General features: G+C 41.2%; 1 protein-coding gene across 1 annotated transcript in view; it reads right to left on the bottom strand.

Annotated features, from left to right (window-relative positions):
• The window catches only part of zmp:0000000660 (arf-GAP with Rho-GAP domain, ANK repeat and PH domain-containing protein 2), a 120,829-nt gene that overhangs the window by 95,725 nt on the left and 6,295 nt on the right, over positions 1–18,809 (bottom strand). Inside the window, exons 4-8 of the mRNA XM_040141476.1 lie at positions 16,284–16,360; positions 15,897–15,961; positions 14,056–14,418; positions 13,095–13,164; positions 3,808–3,928 (exon numbers count right to left, since the gene is read on the bottom strand). Of these exons, the coding sequence (XP_039997410.1) occupies positions 3,808–3,928; positions 13,095–13,164; positions 14,056–14,418; positions 15,897–15,961; positions 16,284–16,360 (696 nt within the window). The remainder of the gene's footprint in view (positions 1–3,807; positions 3,929–13,094; positions 13,165–14,055; positions 14,419–15,896; positions 15,962–16,283; positions 16,361–18,809) is intronic.

The raw sequence follows: 18,809 nt of genomic DNA, 5'->3' as shown, positions 1-18,809 counted from the left end.
GAATGCCTGTCATAGTACTGTTGTTGACTATGTGCATCCATTTAAGGCCACAATTTACTCTTCACCTAATGGCAACTTCCAGCTGGATAATGCACCATGTCACAAAGCAAGAGTCATCTCAAGCTGGTTTCATGAACATGACAGTGAGTTCATTGTACTTCACTGGCCTCCCCAGTCACCAGATCCGAATCCAGTAGAACCCCTTTGGGATGTGGTAGAACAGGAGACTGAAAGCATGAATGTGCAGCTGACAAATCTGCAGAAATTATGTGAAGCATTATTAATTATGTGAAATCTCAAAGGAATGTTTCCAACATCATGTGGAATCTATGCTATGAAGAATTGAGGCTGTCTTGACAGCAAAAGGAGGCCCTACCCAGTATCAGTATGGTGTTCCTAATAAAGTGATCAGTGAGTGTAGATATTCTGAAATCATCTCCACAGTAACTTACTCAGATATATCCACTGCTGTTAGAATGGCTGTCCTTGACTAAAATAGAGTGTGGTGCAAACCCTCAGTACTCGCTCATAAAATTATTATACTAAGATAAAGGCAAAGGTAAATAACATCTGTCTTAAAAGGCCCTAAGTGCGGATTTTTTTATGTATCTGTCTAGCACACAGTCTTTCTCAAAACCAGCACCAATGGTAACCAGAGTCATAACTTCTCAAATTCCACACATAAGGGCATTAAAGAGTAACTTATTAGCATCAGGAGTCGGCAGCGTGCCACACCCAACAGTGATGTCACAGTGTACTGACATACCCTGGAGTACGCTTCCACTCCGCTGGAGCAATGTGCGAAGCTAAACCACTTGAGTTAACTAGAATTAGGTATGGACTTCACAAACTACTCAGTTAATGTCAAAAATTTACTCAAGACACTGAAAAGACACCAAAATATCTTCAGAATGGTTTAGTTTTTAGCGAGTCGTCTCACCTTTGCACCTTTACTCCGTATCTGATTTGATCGCTTTGTGCGCATTTTTGCGGGAGATCAAACAATAGGAAGAAAAATCAGTCTTTAAAGAGTAACTTAAAACCAAGGTGAAAAGCAGTGTCTTGCTGCCATCTCTGGTTGAAAGTTTCAAGTCTGTTTTCGCCTCATCAGACCTGTGCTTTGTTGCACCTGGAGCCATACCCAACAGTGATGTCACGGGGTATTGGAGTGCACCTGTACGTCAACACAGCAATGTGAGACAGGTGTGAAAAACAAGTTTTTCTTTTCCTTACTTAAGTTTCAAATTTGTGTCACTTTCAAGCTGCCATATATTTGGTATGGCGGTCACATTTCCAATTTTAAGTAATAACCGACATGAACACGTGTGACTAACTTTCTGATATATATTTCTATATATTGCTGTGAACCTCAAATGGCAGGTTGCTTCTATAGGTTAATAATTACCCATAAAAGCCTTTATGAATGGCCATAAATGAATAACTGAACAAAGTACAATCAAAGTGCTTTTGATAGTGTTGACCATTGGGCTTTTTCATAAGAGCAGCCAGAGCTCTTTACCATTAACAGCCTTGCTCAAGAACAATCCAACCATGTCTATATTTAAATGTCTTGTTTTTTTCTGCTCAGAAACTTGCTTCAGTAACCATTTCACTACTGGCTTAAAGAACACTGACTGATGAAAAGATGTGTTTTAAGTCAGGCCTGATGTATTAGAGTCTACCCAAACAGCTTTAGTGTAAGCTATTTGTAACTGAGCAATGGGGACTAAACGATCAGTTTAATTTATCAAGAGCAATAGGATGACGCTCAATACCAGTGATGAGCGGGTCAAATATTGATGATTCTATTCCTAGCTCAACAGATGTCAATATGTCAGTAACTTGCATTGAGGTCTCAACGATCTGGTCGATAGAGATCTTTCAGGTCAATCTGTTCTCAAATATTCACACTGTACTACACAATGAGTCAAAAGGTACTCAACGCAATAACCATGAAAACTCAATTTCTCCAATCTCACTTATTCACATGATCAAAGGGCCGACAGTATTTGACCCCAGAAAATGGACCCTCGATTAGTAAATGAGCAGTTTGACCTGAGCTCCCTAATAGACTGCCATCAAGCAGGCAGGAGGTAAGGAGTGGAAAGTGTCTCTTTCCCCTCTCATTAAGGCTGACACAGACGAAGCTTCCACCTGAAAGACGATAAGCAGAGACAACTCTTACTCCATTTTGTCTGACAGATGGATGAAGAGAAGAAGGAGGAACGAGACTATTAAAAAGATAGTTCCTGGGAGATTTGAAATTTTGTTAATTTACTCTAACCTTTTAGATTGACTTCATACCATAGGTTCAGGCAGAGACATTAAATCATTACTGCCAGTGACATCTCCCTGAGAACCATGTACACACTTATTCACGTAGCACCATATTCACAGAGTATGCAATAAACATATGACAAGAAAATACCTGTAGCATTTAATGTCATACGTTTATTTGCTTCCTTTCTGAAAGTGAGGAAAGACTATCAATATCAGTCTTATTTCTGTGTGTTAAGTACAGAGTTCTAGTCGGGGTGTTTTTAGCCTAGCTTAGCATAAAAACTATAAGTAGCTAACAACAGCTACACTGGCTCTGTTGAAAGTTAAAAAAAAAAGCTTTAAAGTTGTTGCTAGGTGTGTCTTATTTACACAATGTAGCTTAAATTTTCAACCCGTACGTAAACAGAAACTTTAAAACAACAGTTTATGTTTTTAAGAGTCATGTGTTGGAGATATTTCTTGTAGAACAACCGTTTATCCATTCACAGAGCACTTCTGTGCAGCATCTATGACTAAATCTTTAGATAAATAATCAGTGCGCTATGACCACAAATTTGTGGTTTTAAATTACTGTTTTTGGACTAAGCAAACAAGCTACAACACATTAATTACTTTTACGCTATGCTATGCATGTCCTGACTCCAGTTACTTAAAGCATAACATTAGATTAATATAAGAGTTTGTGGAGAGGACATATATAGCATGTTCATTATTGAGCTGTAGAGGTGCTGGTAGGCGGATTTTGTTGTGAGTCAGGCTAGCCATTTTCCCGTTTCCAGTCTCTGTGCTAAGCTTAGCCGACTGCCAGCTTACTGTTGTTTCATATTTGATGTATAGATGCGAGAGTGATATTAATCCTCTAACATCTAACACAGGGAAAGAGAGTAAGTAAGCGTTTTTCCCAAAATGTCAAATTATTCCTTTAAAGACAACATACAGTCACTGTGCACTTATGTTGTTTGTTAGCTAAAACTTCAGCACATAACAACCAGGCAAGCTGTTTCCAGCTATCTCCAGTCTTCATGCTAGGCTAGACCACACCTCCATCCTCAATGCAGAGATATGAGAGTGATATTGATATCTTATGTGTTTCGAAATAAAGCAACTGAGCACATTTTCTATACACAGGTAGTCCTTGCAAAATGATTTTAAGTGACGTAAACCCTGAAATCAAACTGACAATGTCCTTTAAGGGAGAGTAGCAGGAAAAATAAATGGCAGAGAGAAAACTGCATGTGGAGAAAGAGAGACAAGAAGAGAGGAAAAGATGGGACAGAAGATTAGCACAGAGGCTTTTAGAGAGAGTGAGGTAAAAATGAGAGAGACAAACGAAAAAGGAGGGGGAAGAGGGACAGACAGAGGCGGGGAAATGGGAGAACAAGAGAAAAAAACAAGGCCAGACAGGGAATCAGACAGTCAGAGCTACTGAGGCAGACTGACAAGCAGAGAGAGCAGAATAAGTAGCTGATAGATGACTGAAAAATACAGCACAAAAAAAAAAAAAGGGAAAAGATGAACTTGTTATACCTTCTCTCTCAGCACGGAATGTGAAGGTCCGAAGGGAGGTGACTACCTCAAACTTGTTGTCACCCAGTCCTCGCACCTGTCTGATAGCACTGGCCAGGATCATACCTTTGGAGTACATTTCCTAAGCAGAGAAACACATAAACACGGATAAGAGTTTTGCAGAAACACGCACGCACTCGTGCACGCACTCACGCCCCTTCATGCATGCTAATAATGTTATTGAATTGTTGCTTACCCCTATCATCTGCATCTGTAGACTCACAATTACTATTGTCCAGCGCGCTGCATCAATAGATGTGTAATTTTGAGTTGTATTACCGTCGGCTATGATCGCTTTCAATTTGAAACACTACTGACAGACATCCTCAGACTAGAGCCAATACAGCGTCAAATTTATTTGCAGCAATAGCTTCCCTGTTCCCTTTCAAACAATAACTTAGATAAATGGTACAGAGCTCTTGGACAAGAGGCATTTGAATCAAGAAACTGCACCAGTAATAAAAAACAGCAAATGCATACTGTATCTTTTCATATGAGCTGCATAGTATTTACCAAGCCAGCACTCATTTGCATAGATGTGATCTTTGACATTAACGTAAAAAACTCAATTTCAAGACTTGAGATATATGTTATGTGAAATGGGGGTGGAGGAAATGATCCAAAAGATAAAGCTACATTAAATTAAAGAAGCCCAAACACAACAATAACCCACGTGGTGCTGTCGTTTGAGCGTTTGGAGACATAATAAAACAAATCTACAAGCTGAAAACAAACTTCTCAAATATTCAAAAAGAGACCTGCACACTGTACTGGGGATTTGGGCAAAGCACAGGAAGTGCTTGTTGGGTAAAGTGGGATTTGGCTGCGTGCGTATTGTCTCATTACCCCCATGTTTTCCCCCAGCAGCTCTAGTGGAGGCATCCAAATAAGGAGGATGTTGCACTGGAGGCTTCATGACCTTCTTTGCAGTCTCCCTTGACAATGGCAATTAAAGTACTGGGTCATTGTCAATGTGAAAAGAGACGGAAGGGGCAAAAAAAAAAAAATAAAAAAAAATTTCAGACCGCTGTAATATTATCACTTCTAAAGACACTGGGACAGAATTTAGAATGGAACCGCCATCGGATCGGTATTCAAACCACGATGTGGCAAATATAACAGGGAAATGCCCTTAAAGTAGTTGGCAAAAGCCAAGAACATCTCAGATTGTAATGTTCTTGCGGTAGAGTGAACTGGGGGACAGTACATTATGCTTCTGTAGCGGTGTGAAAATCACTGGGTTATGAAAAAGGGAGGAAAAAAAAAAAAGGGTCGTTGCAGACATTGCATTATTCATGTTGATAATGTCATTATCATTGCAAAGTATGAAAAAAAAAAAACAGATATGTCTCCTTTTTCTCTCTGTTGCTCTTCAACTGGCTTGACCCGAATTTTGATTCTCTGCAGTCCTGTGCACACTATGATGGCTTGTGGTGATTGCCATGTGCAATACTGTACGTTTGCTCTACTGTATTGCTGCCGTCATATCCTGAGAAGTCAAAGTGGGCGAAGTAAGCGGACGGAAGGATGAATGAAGAAAGAAAAATTAAGTGAACTTCTGACTCCTCGCTCACCATTCTTAATTAAGCCCGTGACCTTGCAATCCACAAAAGCCTATTTCTGGGGGCCATACAGTCACAAGATATACCAGCCGGCACAGCCAGTTAAGGAGAGAGGGCGGGGGGGAGGGGGGGAATGGACGGATGGATGGAAGGAGCGTGAAATGGAAAAAAAAAAAAAGAATTTAGGTTCGTGTGAAAGGCCATGGAGAGGGCTCAGAGAAAGAGAATGGAAAGAGTGTGGAGGGATACAATGGAAAAAAGATATAATCACAGAGGAGAAAGCAACAGTTAAAAATCCATAATCAAGAAGAGAACGAGATGCAGCAGAAGGAGGAAGAAAGGGGAGTTGTGTGGGAAAGAGACATCGTGTAAAAATGAAGATGCCTAAGAGGGTCATGGAGGGGTCCTTCTCATATTAAAGCAAATCGTTAACAATGGCAAGAAGTGGCTCAGCCTAATTACCAACAGCAGGCCTTGTGCACTTCTCTCCCTGGGAGTTTCACACCAATATCTGCCCTTGTTCTCTCTCTAAATTTAGATAGACGGTGAGGAAGGTGAGGAACGGAGAAACTAAGTGTGTGTATGTGCGTGTGGATGAGTTAGCTTGGTGGCTGCGTGCAGATAATTATACCCCAGTGTGGGTTAACGGTAATTAATTTTTTTAAATTCTAGTTTTGGGGTCATGAAGGAGAGAGTTGCTTAATTGTGAGTTGTGCATCTGTAAATACTCTGACAGCGGAGTCAGTGGAGAGATGATGAAAGGAAGCGGTCAGCGTTAAGACGGTGGATTCAGACAGCACCATGCACTGCAGCCGCCCACACACACACACACACACACACACACTTAATGTTTATAGACTAAGCTCAAGAGGACAGGCTGCCAGGGAAGCAATGAGGCCTAACTATCTCACTTTCTCCAGTAACAGACACACCTGACTCACCTCCCCCTGCCAAAGATCTCCTCCACACTCATTTCCCCTCACTCCTCCTCCCTTCACCTCCCTCCCACCCTCAACTCTCTCACTCCCATGTCCTCTCATTCTGACGGCTCCTATATCACTACCTCTCATTTTACCCTCCCATCACTTGTCAGACCATGTCATTTCACCAGGCGTTTCCCGTTTTTTTTGTTTTTTGTTTTAGCGGAACTACCTATCCTGCATGATTAACTGTGTCTCCTTTCTTTTCAAAAACAAACCAGTAAACTTCAGGAAACAATTAAAGCAGAGCAGTGGAGCTAAAGCCTACAATAATGGAGGCACTGTGTGAAGAAAGCAGGGAGGAGTGTAGAGAGGGCGGAGGGTTTTACCACCAGCATGGAGTTAAGGCTCTGGCATCTCCAAAGCGTCAGATTTTCAATGGAGACACGAGGACACCAACTGGTTGGAGCAGTAAACTGCACCGCTGAAAAAATGCTTGTGGGCAATAATGCATCCTTAATCAGTGTTTCACTCAGTGGGCTGCCTTAAGGATTTCGAAGATGATGCTCTCAGGGCAAAGCCGTGTTAAGGGCAAGTCCAAGCTAAGTCTCAAGTCTTGTCAAAATAAGTCCTAGCTCTCGAGGCCTGGAGGGCAAGTCCAAGTTCATTATAAGCAAGTCAGTTGTAAATCTTTCAGGTCTTTAAATGATGACCATAAATATCACATAGTTTTCTCTTTTCCATTTCAAATGTGTGTTAATGGACCAATTTGTTCCATTGCACAGGTCTATTACTTGAATATCAAAAGTGTGTGCCCATGCAAGGCCTGTCTATCACCAGTCTCATTTATTTTTTATTGTTCCAGGATTTAACAAGGTCAAAAACTGAGAGTTTCGCTTTCGAGTCTCAAGTCAAGACTTTAAGGAGTCAACTCTCACAGCAGGAAAGTCCAGGGTCTCAGTTTTGGACTTAAGGGGGTCACGACTCCAAGTGTCAGGTTAAAGGTTTTTCTTAAAGCCGCAATCACGGATTTTTGGGGGGCATTTTGCAGGCAGTGCAACAAGCTGTAATCACAACAATTAAATGTTATCACATTATAAAGATGATATTCAAGCACGTTAGCAAAAAGTCGCTTATTTTCATATCCATCAGATAGGGAGCAACATTAGCACTGATTTGAAGCCATGTTTGTGTCCACTTGATGAATTTAAGTCCAATTTTCATTTGGGTTTTGACTCTGTTTTCCTCTCACGTCCACTCCTGAAGAAAATATCTGGCTCTTTAGCTGCCGGATCCTCCACTATGTTCACCAGAGAGTTGCTAACTCAGTCTGTCTGCTGTTTGGTGTGTACAGTAGCATACAGCTGCCTGCTGAGGCTGAATACAAAGCCGGTGACAGCTGTGAGAGTGAATCAAAACAGTAAAGTTGCCAGTCGAAAAAACCAAAACAATGAGCTTACTGAAGCTGAAAAAACTCAGTAGATCTGAGTGGAACTGTGGAGCTGAGTCATATTTTTATGTGGGTTCATTCAAATAGTCATTAAATCCTTTGTTAATATATAAACATTGAATATCTCAGCTTTAAGGGGGAAAAAAAAAATTATATATATATATATATATATATTAATTTTATTAATTTTTTTTTTTTTTTCCTAGGGATCCCCTTAAATTCAAGGTGGTAAATATACCTGACGGGTAACTCTGGTGTGAGTTCACTCTTAATGATTAAATATTCTTGGATGGTAAGCTGTGAGCAGGTCTAGCATGAATATGAATACAAACATCTGGAAATGTATGAAACCATGACGAAAAGTAAGATAAATACTTATACCACAGATTTCTACTGAAGATATTACATATATTGGGTACGGTTCTGATGATCAACATGAATGCAAGCATAAATAAAATAAATTTAAAAAAGAAACATTTTGGGTGTTACAGAAAGTGTAAGCGTCTTTGGAAGACGCAGGAGGGAGTGAGCAGAGGAGCTTTTAGGCTTGGCAAGAGAGCTTTGCAGCGTCAGATAGAAAGACAGACAATCAGGCAGACCAACACACTCAAAGACCGATCCCCAATCCTAAAACCTCAGCTCCCCTTTGGCCTTCTCTCCAGCCTCACCCCGCTCCCCCGTCCTCTCATCCCTTCATCCCTCGCAGCCATCCTCCTCACTTCCTCCCCTCACTACCCTGAAGCCAGGCTTAGGACGGTTTTTTCACAAACACACACACACACACACACACACTCAGACTGAAGACTACATCTCAGGCCCAGAGCGTTCTCCCAAGTCAATCCCGGTGTTGACGAAATCAGGCGAAAGGGGTGATTGATGACACGGATTGGATACAACGCTGTAGAGGGAAAAGTGAGACTGAGGATCTCGCTACTCTCCCACGCCACCTCTGCTACCCTGATGATGACATCACCGCGGCCAGAGACATTCAAGCTGCGACTGTGATTAAGTGCGATTAGTTCTTTTCTGGGGCTGACAGATCCCACAGGGTTTCAAACTAGAAAGAGCTTTTTTTGGGTGTTGAAAGTTTAAGAAAGAGAACAAGCATGGGAACGTTTCAGTGTGTAAGCATTTTTCCTTTTGCGTAGAGTTGGAAAAGATTGAACAACATGATTAACTGACCTTACCACGCTGATATCAGTCTTTATTTATTCTTAGAGTAAGTACTTTAATGTGTTCGGTACCTTGGTTTATGACCAAATATCTGGCCCATATATAAACTGGCATTCCCACCGTCTTTAGGTGTACTTAAATGTTAGTATACTAAACCAAGATGGTTACCATGGTAAAGCATGAGCACGTTAGCATTGTCATTGTGGACATGTTAGCATGATGACATTAGCACTGAGCTCAAATGCGTCGCTGCAGCCTCACTGTGAACACTCTTAGTTTTGTTGAAAGTAGAGGTAGATGCTCATTTAGATGCATATGATGAGATTATGGCAGGTTCAGTAATAAAAACAACAGCTAATTATAAAGAAAGTTAGAGTCAATTGAGTTTAATTTGACTTCTATTCAGTTTTTTAATCTTGATATATGTAAATCAGTATGTAATAAATATGCAAATTAGTGCAAATTATTATTACTCTATCTAGCAACATCTAGAGACATTTGGAGCAGGCTTTAGCTACTTTCCATTTAAAATAGTTGGCGAACCTGCTTGTAGTTGGAGCACCTGAGAAATGAGTCTGACACAGTATCCATTAGTGCAACAAGTTATTTTTGGTTGGGGAAGGAGGGAGGCAGCGTTTTACACACACACACACACACACACACACACAGCGAGTGCTCGCTTGTTTTCGTTGAATATCGCAGTAATTTGCTCCAGTTGCAGATCTCTCCAGTGGAATAATTTTGTAATCAGTACAACTCCTCTGAGATCGGTTGTGTAGATATTTTGAACCCCCATGTCAAGATGACAAAATACGAGACACAAAAAGGTTATGTAGTGTGAACAGCACGGCAATTTTTGTAGTCACGCACGCACGCACACACACACACACACACGTCTCTGCACTGTGAACGAAAGCCAGCCAACAACTCATTTCAAATAACGACATGAAGCGGTGCTGAGAGAATTCCTCGCAATCTTCCTCTACCCTGGCACTCACCCCGTGGAGGTGGCACTGGGTGGCACACGGAGTGGTACAGGGCCTCAGATGGCCACATAAAGCAGGGACGACAGAGAGATTGTACTCGACCTTTCTGCTCACCCGAAACATGATGAAGCCTTCTGCTTTCTCAGAGGGAAGAGTCACATTGACAGGATGACTTTAAAAAGTCTAAACAACAATCCCTGTTCCCTTACACACACACACACACACACACACACACACACACACACACTAAGGCAAACTTTCATCTCTCCAAAAAGTGCCGTGCCTAAGCCAACAGTCACACAGACTATAAAGTGCTGACTCCCTAGCCTCCCTGCCGATTCCCGCTCTGCTGGCGACAGAGCGTGTCCTGATAAAGCAACAATTTCAATGGAAAGTGAAAACAAGGGGAAAGAGAGAGGGACAGCGGGCGAGAGAGCATGGAGGGATATAATTAGTTTGTGATTAACGAGCAGGAATCAGACAGGTACCACATCATTGATTGTGATGTCGTGCAATGTTGCTGCAGCGAAAACGAGCTGGCCCTTGGAAGGGGCACTGAGGTCAGCGCTCACACACAAACACGCAGCAATGCCTTTGTTCTTAGTGCAAGATATAGCCAACGGTCATTAGTAGAACATGAAGGTAAAGCACATTATGTCAGATATGCTGTGGTTAGGGATGGGCGATATCTCGAATATACTATATGTACTGCGGCTTGTTCTCCGCAGGATGTAGTAAATGACTGTATCGCGAACATAAAGAACATAAAAATGATCATGTTATGTTTTTAAGCTACCGGCATGAGATCGCTTTGGCGTTTCGCTTTCTCGCTCTCTCCTACGGCTCTCTCCCTCTCACAGACACAAAAAGAAAAAAAAACTCACATACACGCTCACCCGCCCATCCAGACCACTCTCCCGGGCGAGCGTGTGTGGCGTGTATAGCTGAGACGTGTGTTTTTGCATCCGGAGGGAGTTTGCGCACGTTGAGTTCGGAAACGGTGACAGACGATGGAGGACGAGTTAGTTCCGAAAAGAAACAGCACTGGATTCGCCGTCTGGCAGGTTATCACAAGGAAGATGTTGAACAAACAACTGTTATCTGCACAATATGCAGCAAAACCACTGCAACAAAAAGGTAGAAGTATGTAGCAGTTTCACTATTTGAAATTCAAGCCACTACTAAATAAAGAATACCTGGAACTCCACATGTCAACATCTCCCTTTGATGCATACAATCACACCACAATGATGATTCGAGTAGTCCCTGCAGCATATGTCTGCATTAAAAACATTCTTGTTTGTATTCATTAGTGGCTTCTGTGGGAACGATTTTAAACTTGCATGCAAAGAAATGGGGGAAATCTCAACCAAGTTAAATTTAACAAAACAGTATTTATTCAAATTAGGCTACTGCACACATTTTTAACAGCCATTAAATGAATACAAATAGTGGCATGATGTAGGCCTACATACCGTAGCCTCGTTCTGTGTGTGTGTGTGTGTGTGTAAGTATGAATTAAAAGTTGTTCTGAGGCTCCTGAAATAGAAATTATGTCTATTTTCCCTTTCTGCTCACCATTTTCAACAGTTTTACAGTTTTTGACGTATTTTTTCTTTTCTAGGAAGCCGAGGGCAACAACTGGTTTTATATCAAACGGAAATAGGTAAAGAGTCTTGACACATCCTTGAGTTGTGTAATTGAACACAACAAATCAAGTTTACAACCGTATCTACTAATTTTTGTCAGTGTTATATCATTGTACATGATAATGCAGCATAAGTGCAAATTTATTGAAGTCGGCACTGCATTACATCTAGGGCCGGGTATCCGACCTCAATACTTTCAGAAGTTATCAAAACATATCTGTAGCATTAGGTTTTGAAAAGTGTCAATTATCAAAAGTTGGCACTGAATGCTTGGTCATATCAAATAGCTAATCAAACCTACTGTTTGATCAGATATTTCCTCATCTAAATCAGAAAACTGAAGCTATATCTTATTTAGGTAGTTTTTTATTTTATACTGATGCACTGAGCATATTGAAGAAGGAAACTATTTAAAACTGTTTGGCATTGGACATTAAAATAAAAACATAATTATAGTAATCAGTAGTCTGCAGAATTGTCCAATATCAACTGTCTATTGATTGGACTGTGGTACAGAACAACAAGCATTGCATTGGTACCAGCACCAAATTTGAAAGACTTCAAACTTTACCCAGCCCTAATTACCTCACAATAATACTAGATTGTTAAAAAAAAAAAAAAAAAAATTATGCAGACTTGATAAATACTGTAACAGAATACACAACTAAAATTACTGGAAGCTAAAAGAGGCTACAAAGATACATACAAATATTCTAACACACAGTCGTTTGCAAAAAAAAGTATGTATGGTCTGTAGCAAATAGGTTAGCACAGTGGCTAAAAAGGACAAAGGTGGTCACATAAAAGGAGGGCCAAGCAAGGCAAACCAGCTCATTTTGATGCACTTCTTTTAGTGAAATTTCAAACCTTCAATCAGTTTATTCTTTATGAATGTTGGTGCAATTCAAAAAGTCTGTGACCTGAAAACAACTGTGTCCAGAATAAACAAGCGGAAGTTAAACTACCCTCTTGTTTGCATCTGTTTTATACCCCAACTCCTTCTCCCTCTGATGATGAGGTAGGCAATGCTGACGCTCAACTGTCAGACAGAGGGAGTGTGAAGAGAGGTACAGAGAGGAAGAAATGCTGAGGGGGCAAAAAGACAGGAGAGTCCCCCCCTCTCTCTCTCTGGGAACTGGTCAGGTGCCAACATCAATGTACTTTACTGTATGGCTGGGCGGGCACAGAGATAACTGGCCCGTCATGCATGGCGTAATGTCGCTCTGTCCTTGTTCCCATTCTCTGGCTTGCCAAGCTAATGATGATGATGATGACAATGAGAGGGAGGAGGAGAAAGAGAGGGGAACACTTAGGAACTTGGCTCAGTTGCCCGTGGCTTAGATTTCTGCAACGGGGGAATGAGACGGACTTCACCAGTGTGCCTGTGGAGGCTGCGAGTATGTCAGCAAGATGGGGAGGGGAGGTGTGAACATGTGCATGCAAAATGGTTTTAGGCTTTAGCAACCATTAGCGTGTAGATGTGTGTGTGCTTTCCTCTCGTTCCCTACCTTGTCATTGTTGTAGTAGGCCAGACTCTCGCCATTGAATCGCACCCACCTCCTTTGAAAAACGCAATTTCTGTGAAGAAAGGTGAAAAGTTAAGGTAAAAATGTGTTTAATACACTCCCAAATTCAATCCATCTGGCTCATTGGCTTGTCTACCAAACAAAGACAGTTTTGACTTCAATGAGCCACTGTGCAGTTAACAAATATATAAATATAAATATAAACTACATCTGCTCTGAACATGTACTCATATTTCATCAAGAGTTCCACTGATTCATTAATGTCAAGAGTTGTAGCAACAGCTGCCAATTAGCATAATCAAAACAAATGGCTACTTTCACTTTGAATATTCAACAGCCCAAGGGCAGTTTTCCGAACCTAAGAAAATGAGGTGGTGAAGGAGAATATAAAAAGGAGGTAAGTGATTGATAGCTCCTGCTTCGAACAACGGTGAAACGTGTAGCACCAAGAGACTCTGGACAGAAAAGGTAGTTTCGCCAGGAAAGCCGGTACAATGTGCATCTCAATGCTAGAAGGTTATCTTGCTTCTTCTTTTCCTGTCCTTTCAATAGCGCTATGCATTGGGGAAAGATCTCCTTCAGGCTCGTGTATCTAATACCATTTATCATTTTTAAATAATCATCAATCAATCATCAATCATTGAAGACCGTAGCACTGTGGTTCTTGGCCACTTGACAGGCAGCGGCTGGAGGCATATTTTGAGTTATTGGGGTGAATGTTTGTGCACTGAAACTGAGAGAGAAAATGCACTGATCTTAACAGAAAATGAATATTTATGACCAACAATCCTTAAGCAATGTATCGCTGCAGTAAAACCGGCAGTCATGACGATTTCATGCAGACCCACATATCATTACATCAGATAGACGGAATTACTAGCGTCCGATAATCTGAGTTGAATCTCTAATCACATTTATCATCCTAAGAGGTATTGTGACTTACCCTTGAGGCGACAGTTTGTCCAGCCAACCCACTTTGAGAACCTGGTGTTTGGGGGCTCCATAGAAGCATGCGTATGGAGAAATATCAGACAATTCATTTCTGCCCACACCCTCCAGAGCTTCTGCACGGCCCGAATAGAGGTCACACTCCACCATGATCAAGGATCCATCCTTAGGGCCAGAGGCAGCTGGACCAGCAGCAAGAGTTTCAGGGGTCACGGCAAAACTATGGTCCAAAATGGCTTGCGGGAAAATGCCGGCACACTCATCGACTGTGGAATACTCAACTTTGTGAGGGTCTGGGATAGCTGGAGCTGGTGGATAATCTCTTTCCTTTGACTCTTTCTGTTCAGGTGTCTTTCTTCTGTATGAGCACAGATGACATGATAAGTTTAGTGACAATGTGTTTATCTACTAATCTAATAATTTATGAGTTGTAGGAGTGATTTATTACCAGGATGAAGAACGGTGTTTCTTCACCCAATTTCTGCAACAGCATCATTGCTAGGTGTGGTTTGGCGAGGATCAGAGTGTGCTCTGTTGCACCTGTGACCACACCTAACAGTGATGTTACAGTCTACTGACACACCCTGGGGTACACTTCATCATTGCACCGCGATGAGAAGTTATTCCAACCGAAAACAAGATTTTCAGCTGGTGTTAAGTTACTGTTTAAATTGTAACTGACAATTTTAGAAGTGCTCTTTACAGCCCATTGTATTTTATAAGAAGGAGCTGCAAAATAATTTTAACGTAGTTATGGATCTTTACTAATGTAATGTTCTTTAATTCCTGTTGGATAAAAAAAAATAAGCAAGCATGTGAACACACTGATAACTGACTGTGGGCAAAAATCCAGGGATTGAAGACTCTTATCTGTAAGTCTATTGCCATTATGCACAGCCTAAAGGGCTGTTTTTGTTCAGATTAATTGTACTTTTATGTAAAACATGCAAATTACAGTACAATTACCATTACTTAGTGCGGAGATTTTGGGGCTGACCTTAAAGAAACAGTTCGACATTTTGCAAAATACACGTACTCATTTCCCGCCACGAGTTAACTGAATAGCTCGATACCACAGAGAACAGCAGCTAGGCTGTTCTTAGTGAACTATTCACTAAGAAATTGTTACAGCATACAGTGTAACTCTCTTTAAAGCCACACATTTTTACATTTTTGTTTGTGTCCAGATTAAACTAATTAGATACAACATGTTAATGCTTTAGAGATGCTAGTAGGTGTAGTTTTCAACGTGTAGAGAGCCAGGCTAGCTGTTTCCCGATCCTTCCTGTCTTTATGCTAAGCTAATCACCCCCTGGCTCTATCTGCATAATTTGTGTACAGACATGGGTCTGGGATTGATCTTCACCTAACTCTCTGCATGAAAGTGAATATGCGCATTTCCCAAAATGTCAAACTAGTCCTTAATAAGGCCTAGTATCACACTTCTAAGGCAGGAAATGTATAATTATTCCCCTCAAAGCACTACTGACAACTTCTCTTATTTTTACTATTTTCAATGCAGCTCAATAATTGCATCTATTTCACAGTGTAAACCACCCTGTGATCACATATTTGCAACTGCATATTCACCACTAATCTATTTAAAAAAAAAAAAAAAAAACACCAACTTGTGGGCTAAAGATACATGTCAGCGGATGAAGTAGTTCAGTGGCTAGAGCTCAAAAAGTGATTAAAACCAAGGTCAAATTTTTTTGTCACTGTTGTCCTAGTTTAAAAATGCATGTAGTTCAAAAACGTAGTTTTCTTCCTGAACATTTGAATTACTATTTATACATCCAGAGCTTTTGACAGCAGTATTACGTCAGCATTCCACACCTCTGTCTCTTCTGCTTTATCTTGTCCTTAAACCCCTTCTGTAGCCTTTCTTTAGCACCTTGGTCCTATAGAGGAGAAAAGAGATTAGTATCAGATTTTAAAAAAGTGTCCATCTTTGAGTCAGACACTGTTACTGTGTTGCTCCACTAAGATATGTAAACTTTAGTGGCTAGGTGACATTTCTATTAACCTCAGGGGGCAAACTGAAGAAAGCACATTTTCCACTCTGGTATGTGTCCGTGTTGACAACATTAACAATGAGAGGGAGGTTTGGTGTGGAGGCTGGGGCTGAAACACTGCTGATAGTGTTGAAGATCTGAGAAATGTCTGTTCCTCTTTGGTAAGCTGCTTCTCACTGTCCACTAGTGGGAGTGTATGGTCTCTTACCGGAACGCTTTCAGGGTTGTTGTACAGGAACATTTCTCCGTAAGGAGCAATAGGCGTCAAGGTTCTTTGAAGTGAAGCTAAAAAGGAAGCAGACATAACACAATAGTGGTTTTGTCATGGCTCTGAAACTTGCAGAACAAAGTGTGAAGGCCTAAACATGGTGCATGAAAGTGAGGAGCTTAACAGGATTGTTCCAGTTAAATTTTAAATCACTCAGATGTTATAGTGCCCTTTGATTAAACCAACTCATTGATCTGAATAAAATGTGCCAACCCTTGATCTATGCAAGCAGTAAACCAATTAAATTTTGTTTTAGCATGCCTATCTCTCTGCCACGGCCCCTTTCCTTGCCCAACTGGGAGTATGATCCTCCTCAGTCTGTCTCAAACAGACTGAGTCTCTTCCAATGCCATTTCTCTGTCTTGGCTCCTGCAGGGACCGCGGTCGGTGGAATACGAAGAGGAAGAGCGAAGAGAGACTCTGGCCAGACACTATTAGTCTGGAGACCCGGGGCCACCCTGCGTGGGCTGTTTCCTGTCTCTGTGAAAAATGACACCACCCTCTCCTGAGGATTGTGAGGGCCAGAAGACACCACCACGGGGCTAGACACACACATAGACACTGGCGGAGGAACAGATATGCAGGCAAACAGTGTCGTACAAAGATCGAAACAGCCTCAGACACATAAAGATGCCTGGAGAGAAACACAGACATAAAAGGATGGACGGTCAAATAAGCAGTGGCTCACACTCACACCCTTAGAGATGTGAATGTACGACTTTCTAAAGCTTTACAGACACACACATCCAAAACAATGCGGGCCGTTACAGAAGGGCACAAAGGGCATCTACTAGGCTTGGTATGCTTTATGAAAGGGTCAGTTTATTTGATGATAGAATCCACTCCAACATAGTGGCCCTCTCTGCAGACAGGCTCGGGGGGGCAGATGGAAACCATCAATCATCATCTATCAGCCGACCTTCAGGCTACTGGCGATTTTCTCTCCGAAGGCCACTGGATGCTACTGCACTCAATTCCTGTCTGATTCCCGCTATTCTTCCCTCACTTGCTCCATCTCCGGGTTCTGCCTTTGTTCCTCTCAGTCGACCGCGCTGCTTCTCTGTCTGCCCAGACTCACTCTCAAGTCGCAGTCTGGGAAGCGACCTAGGTGCAGCCATCAGCTCAGCGTTAGTGAGGAGATTGATTTTGTTCTGAATGAAGCCTCCCTGCTTTTAAGTCAGGGAGTTACAGGTCACTTTGTTGTGATCACTTATCTGGGGGACACAAAACTGCCACCAACTGAACTCAAATTAGTCAACAAAAAATGTGCCCCGAATTTACTAGCGGATAGTTCAAGAGTAATACAATTCGAGAGTAGTTTTTTCTTCTAACTGATGATAATGAGGATAATAATGATAATGACAATAATGGTTGTTATTATATTTACCATGTTGTTTGGTTACTTTTTTTTACTAATATGTTAAGTTTGCAGTTGAAGAAGGAGAAATGAAAGGCAGTATTACAAATCCTCCTCATTCTCCAATGAAGACCATGAGATACAGCTGAAAGCCATTAAAAAGCTAGAAAGATGACTTTGCTTATAGATTTTTCGTATGTTTTTTGTAAAAGAATATATCCCCGGCAGAAAGCCAATACATATGCTTTGTGTTTGTGCAAAACTTAGCATGCTAACACCCTGAACTAAAGTGGTAATCATGGTAAACATACTGTACCTGGTAACAGCAGCATCTTAGCTTTGTCACTGTATGTTAGCATGTTGATGTTAGCATTTAGCTCGAAGCACTGCTGTGCCTAAGTACACCCTCACAGAACCACTATCATGTCATGATTTTTTTTTTCCTTTGTTTTCTTTTTTTGTTTGTTTTTGTGCCTTTATGAAAAATTCCCAATTCACAATCATAAGGTTTCTATTAATACTGATATAAAATTCCCACATTAGAGAAGCTGAAATCAGCTTACGTTTGGTATTTTTCCTTCATGATTTTTGTGGCACTTAATTCATGATCAATGAAAGATTTGGACATATACGTGTGCATATGAAACTAAAGTGTGGCTCGAAATGGTATGTTATGTCTCGCTTATCTAGAAACCTCGAGTTGCACTAGTATTCTTCCTCTAAGTCCTGCTGCCCGTGTCCATGTGTGTAAAAATTGTCATTTCTGTCATCACCACATCAAAGTCAAAGAAACAAAGACAACAACCATCTATAACTGTATTGTACACTGTAGTTTATGTGCAAAGTCTTCCACTTCACTTGATTTTATGTATGTATGTCACTGTACAGTCAAAGGCACAGCAAAGTGAAGGTGTTTTAATGATTGAATAACTGAATATACTGCCCAGTCTGCTGTGTTGCTACAACTGCTGCAGAAGCAACACACGGAAAAATGTTTTCTCAGTGAGACTTTTCTCGTGAAAGAAACTTATTTTATAAGAGGATGTGTGAGGGTGTCAATTCAAATTCTGCCGGCGTCCAGCAGCAAGTTTTGATTGAATACAACAATC

Source organism: Xiphias gladius, chromosome 12 (genome assembly GCF_016859285.1).
Source record: "Xiphias gladius isolate SHS-SW01 ecotype Sanya breed wild chromosome 12, ASM1685928v1, whole genome shotgun sequence".
NCBI lineage: Eukaryota > Metazoa > Chordata > Actinopteri > Istiophoriformes > Xiphiidae > Xiphias > Xiphias gladius.
Note: the sequence above shows the minus strand (reverse complement) of the source record. Positions and strands in the feature narration are given on the sequence as shown.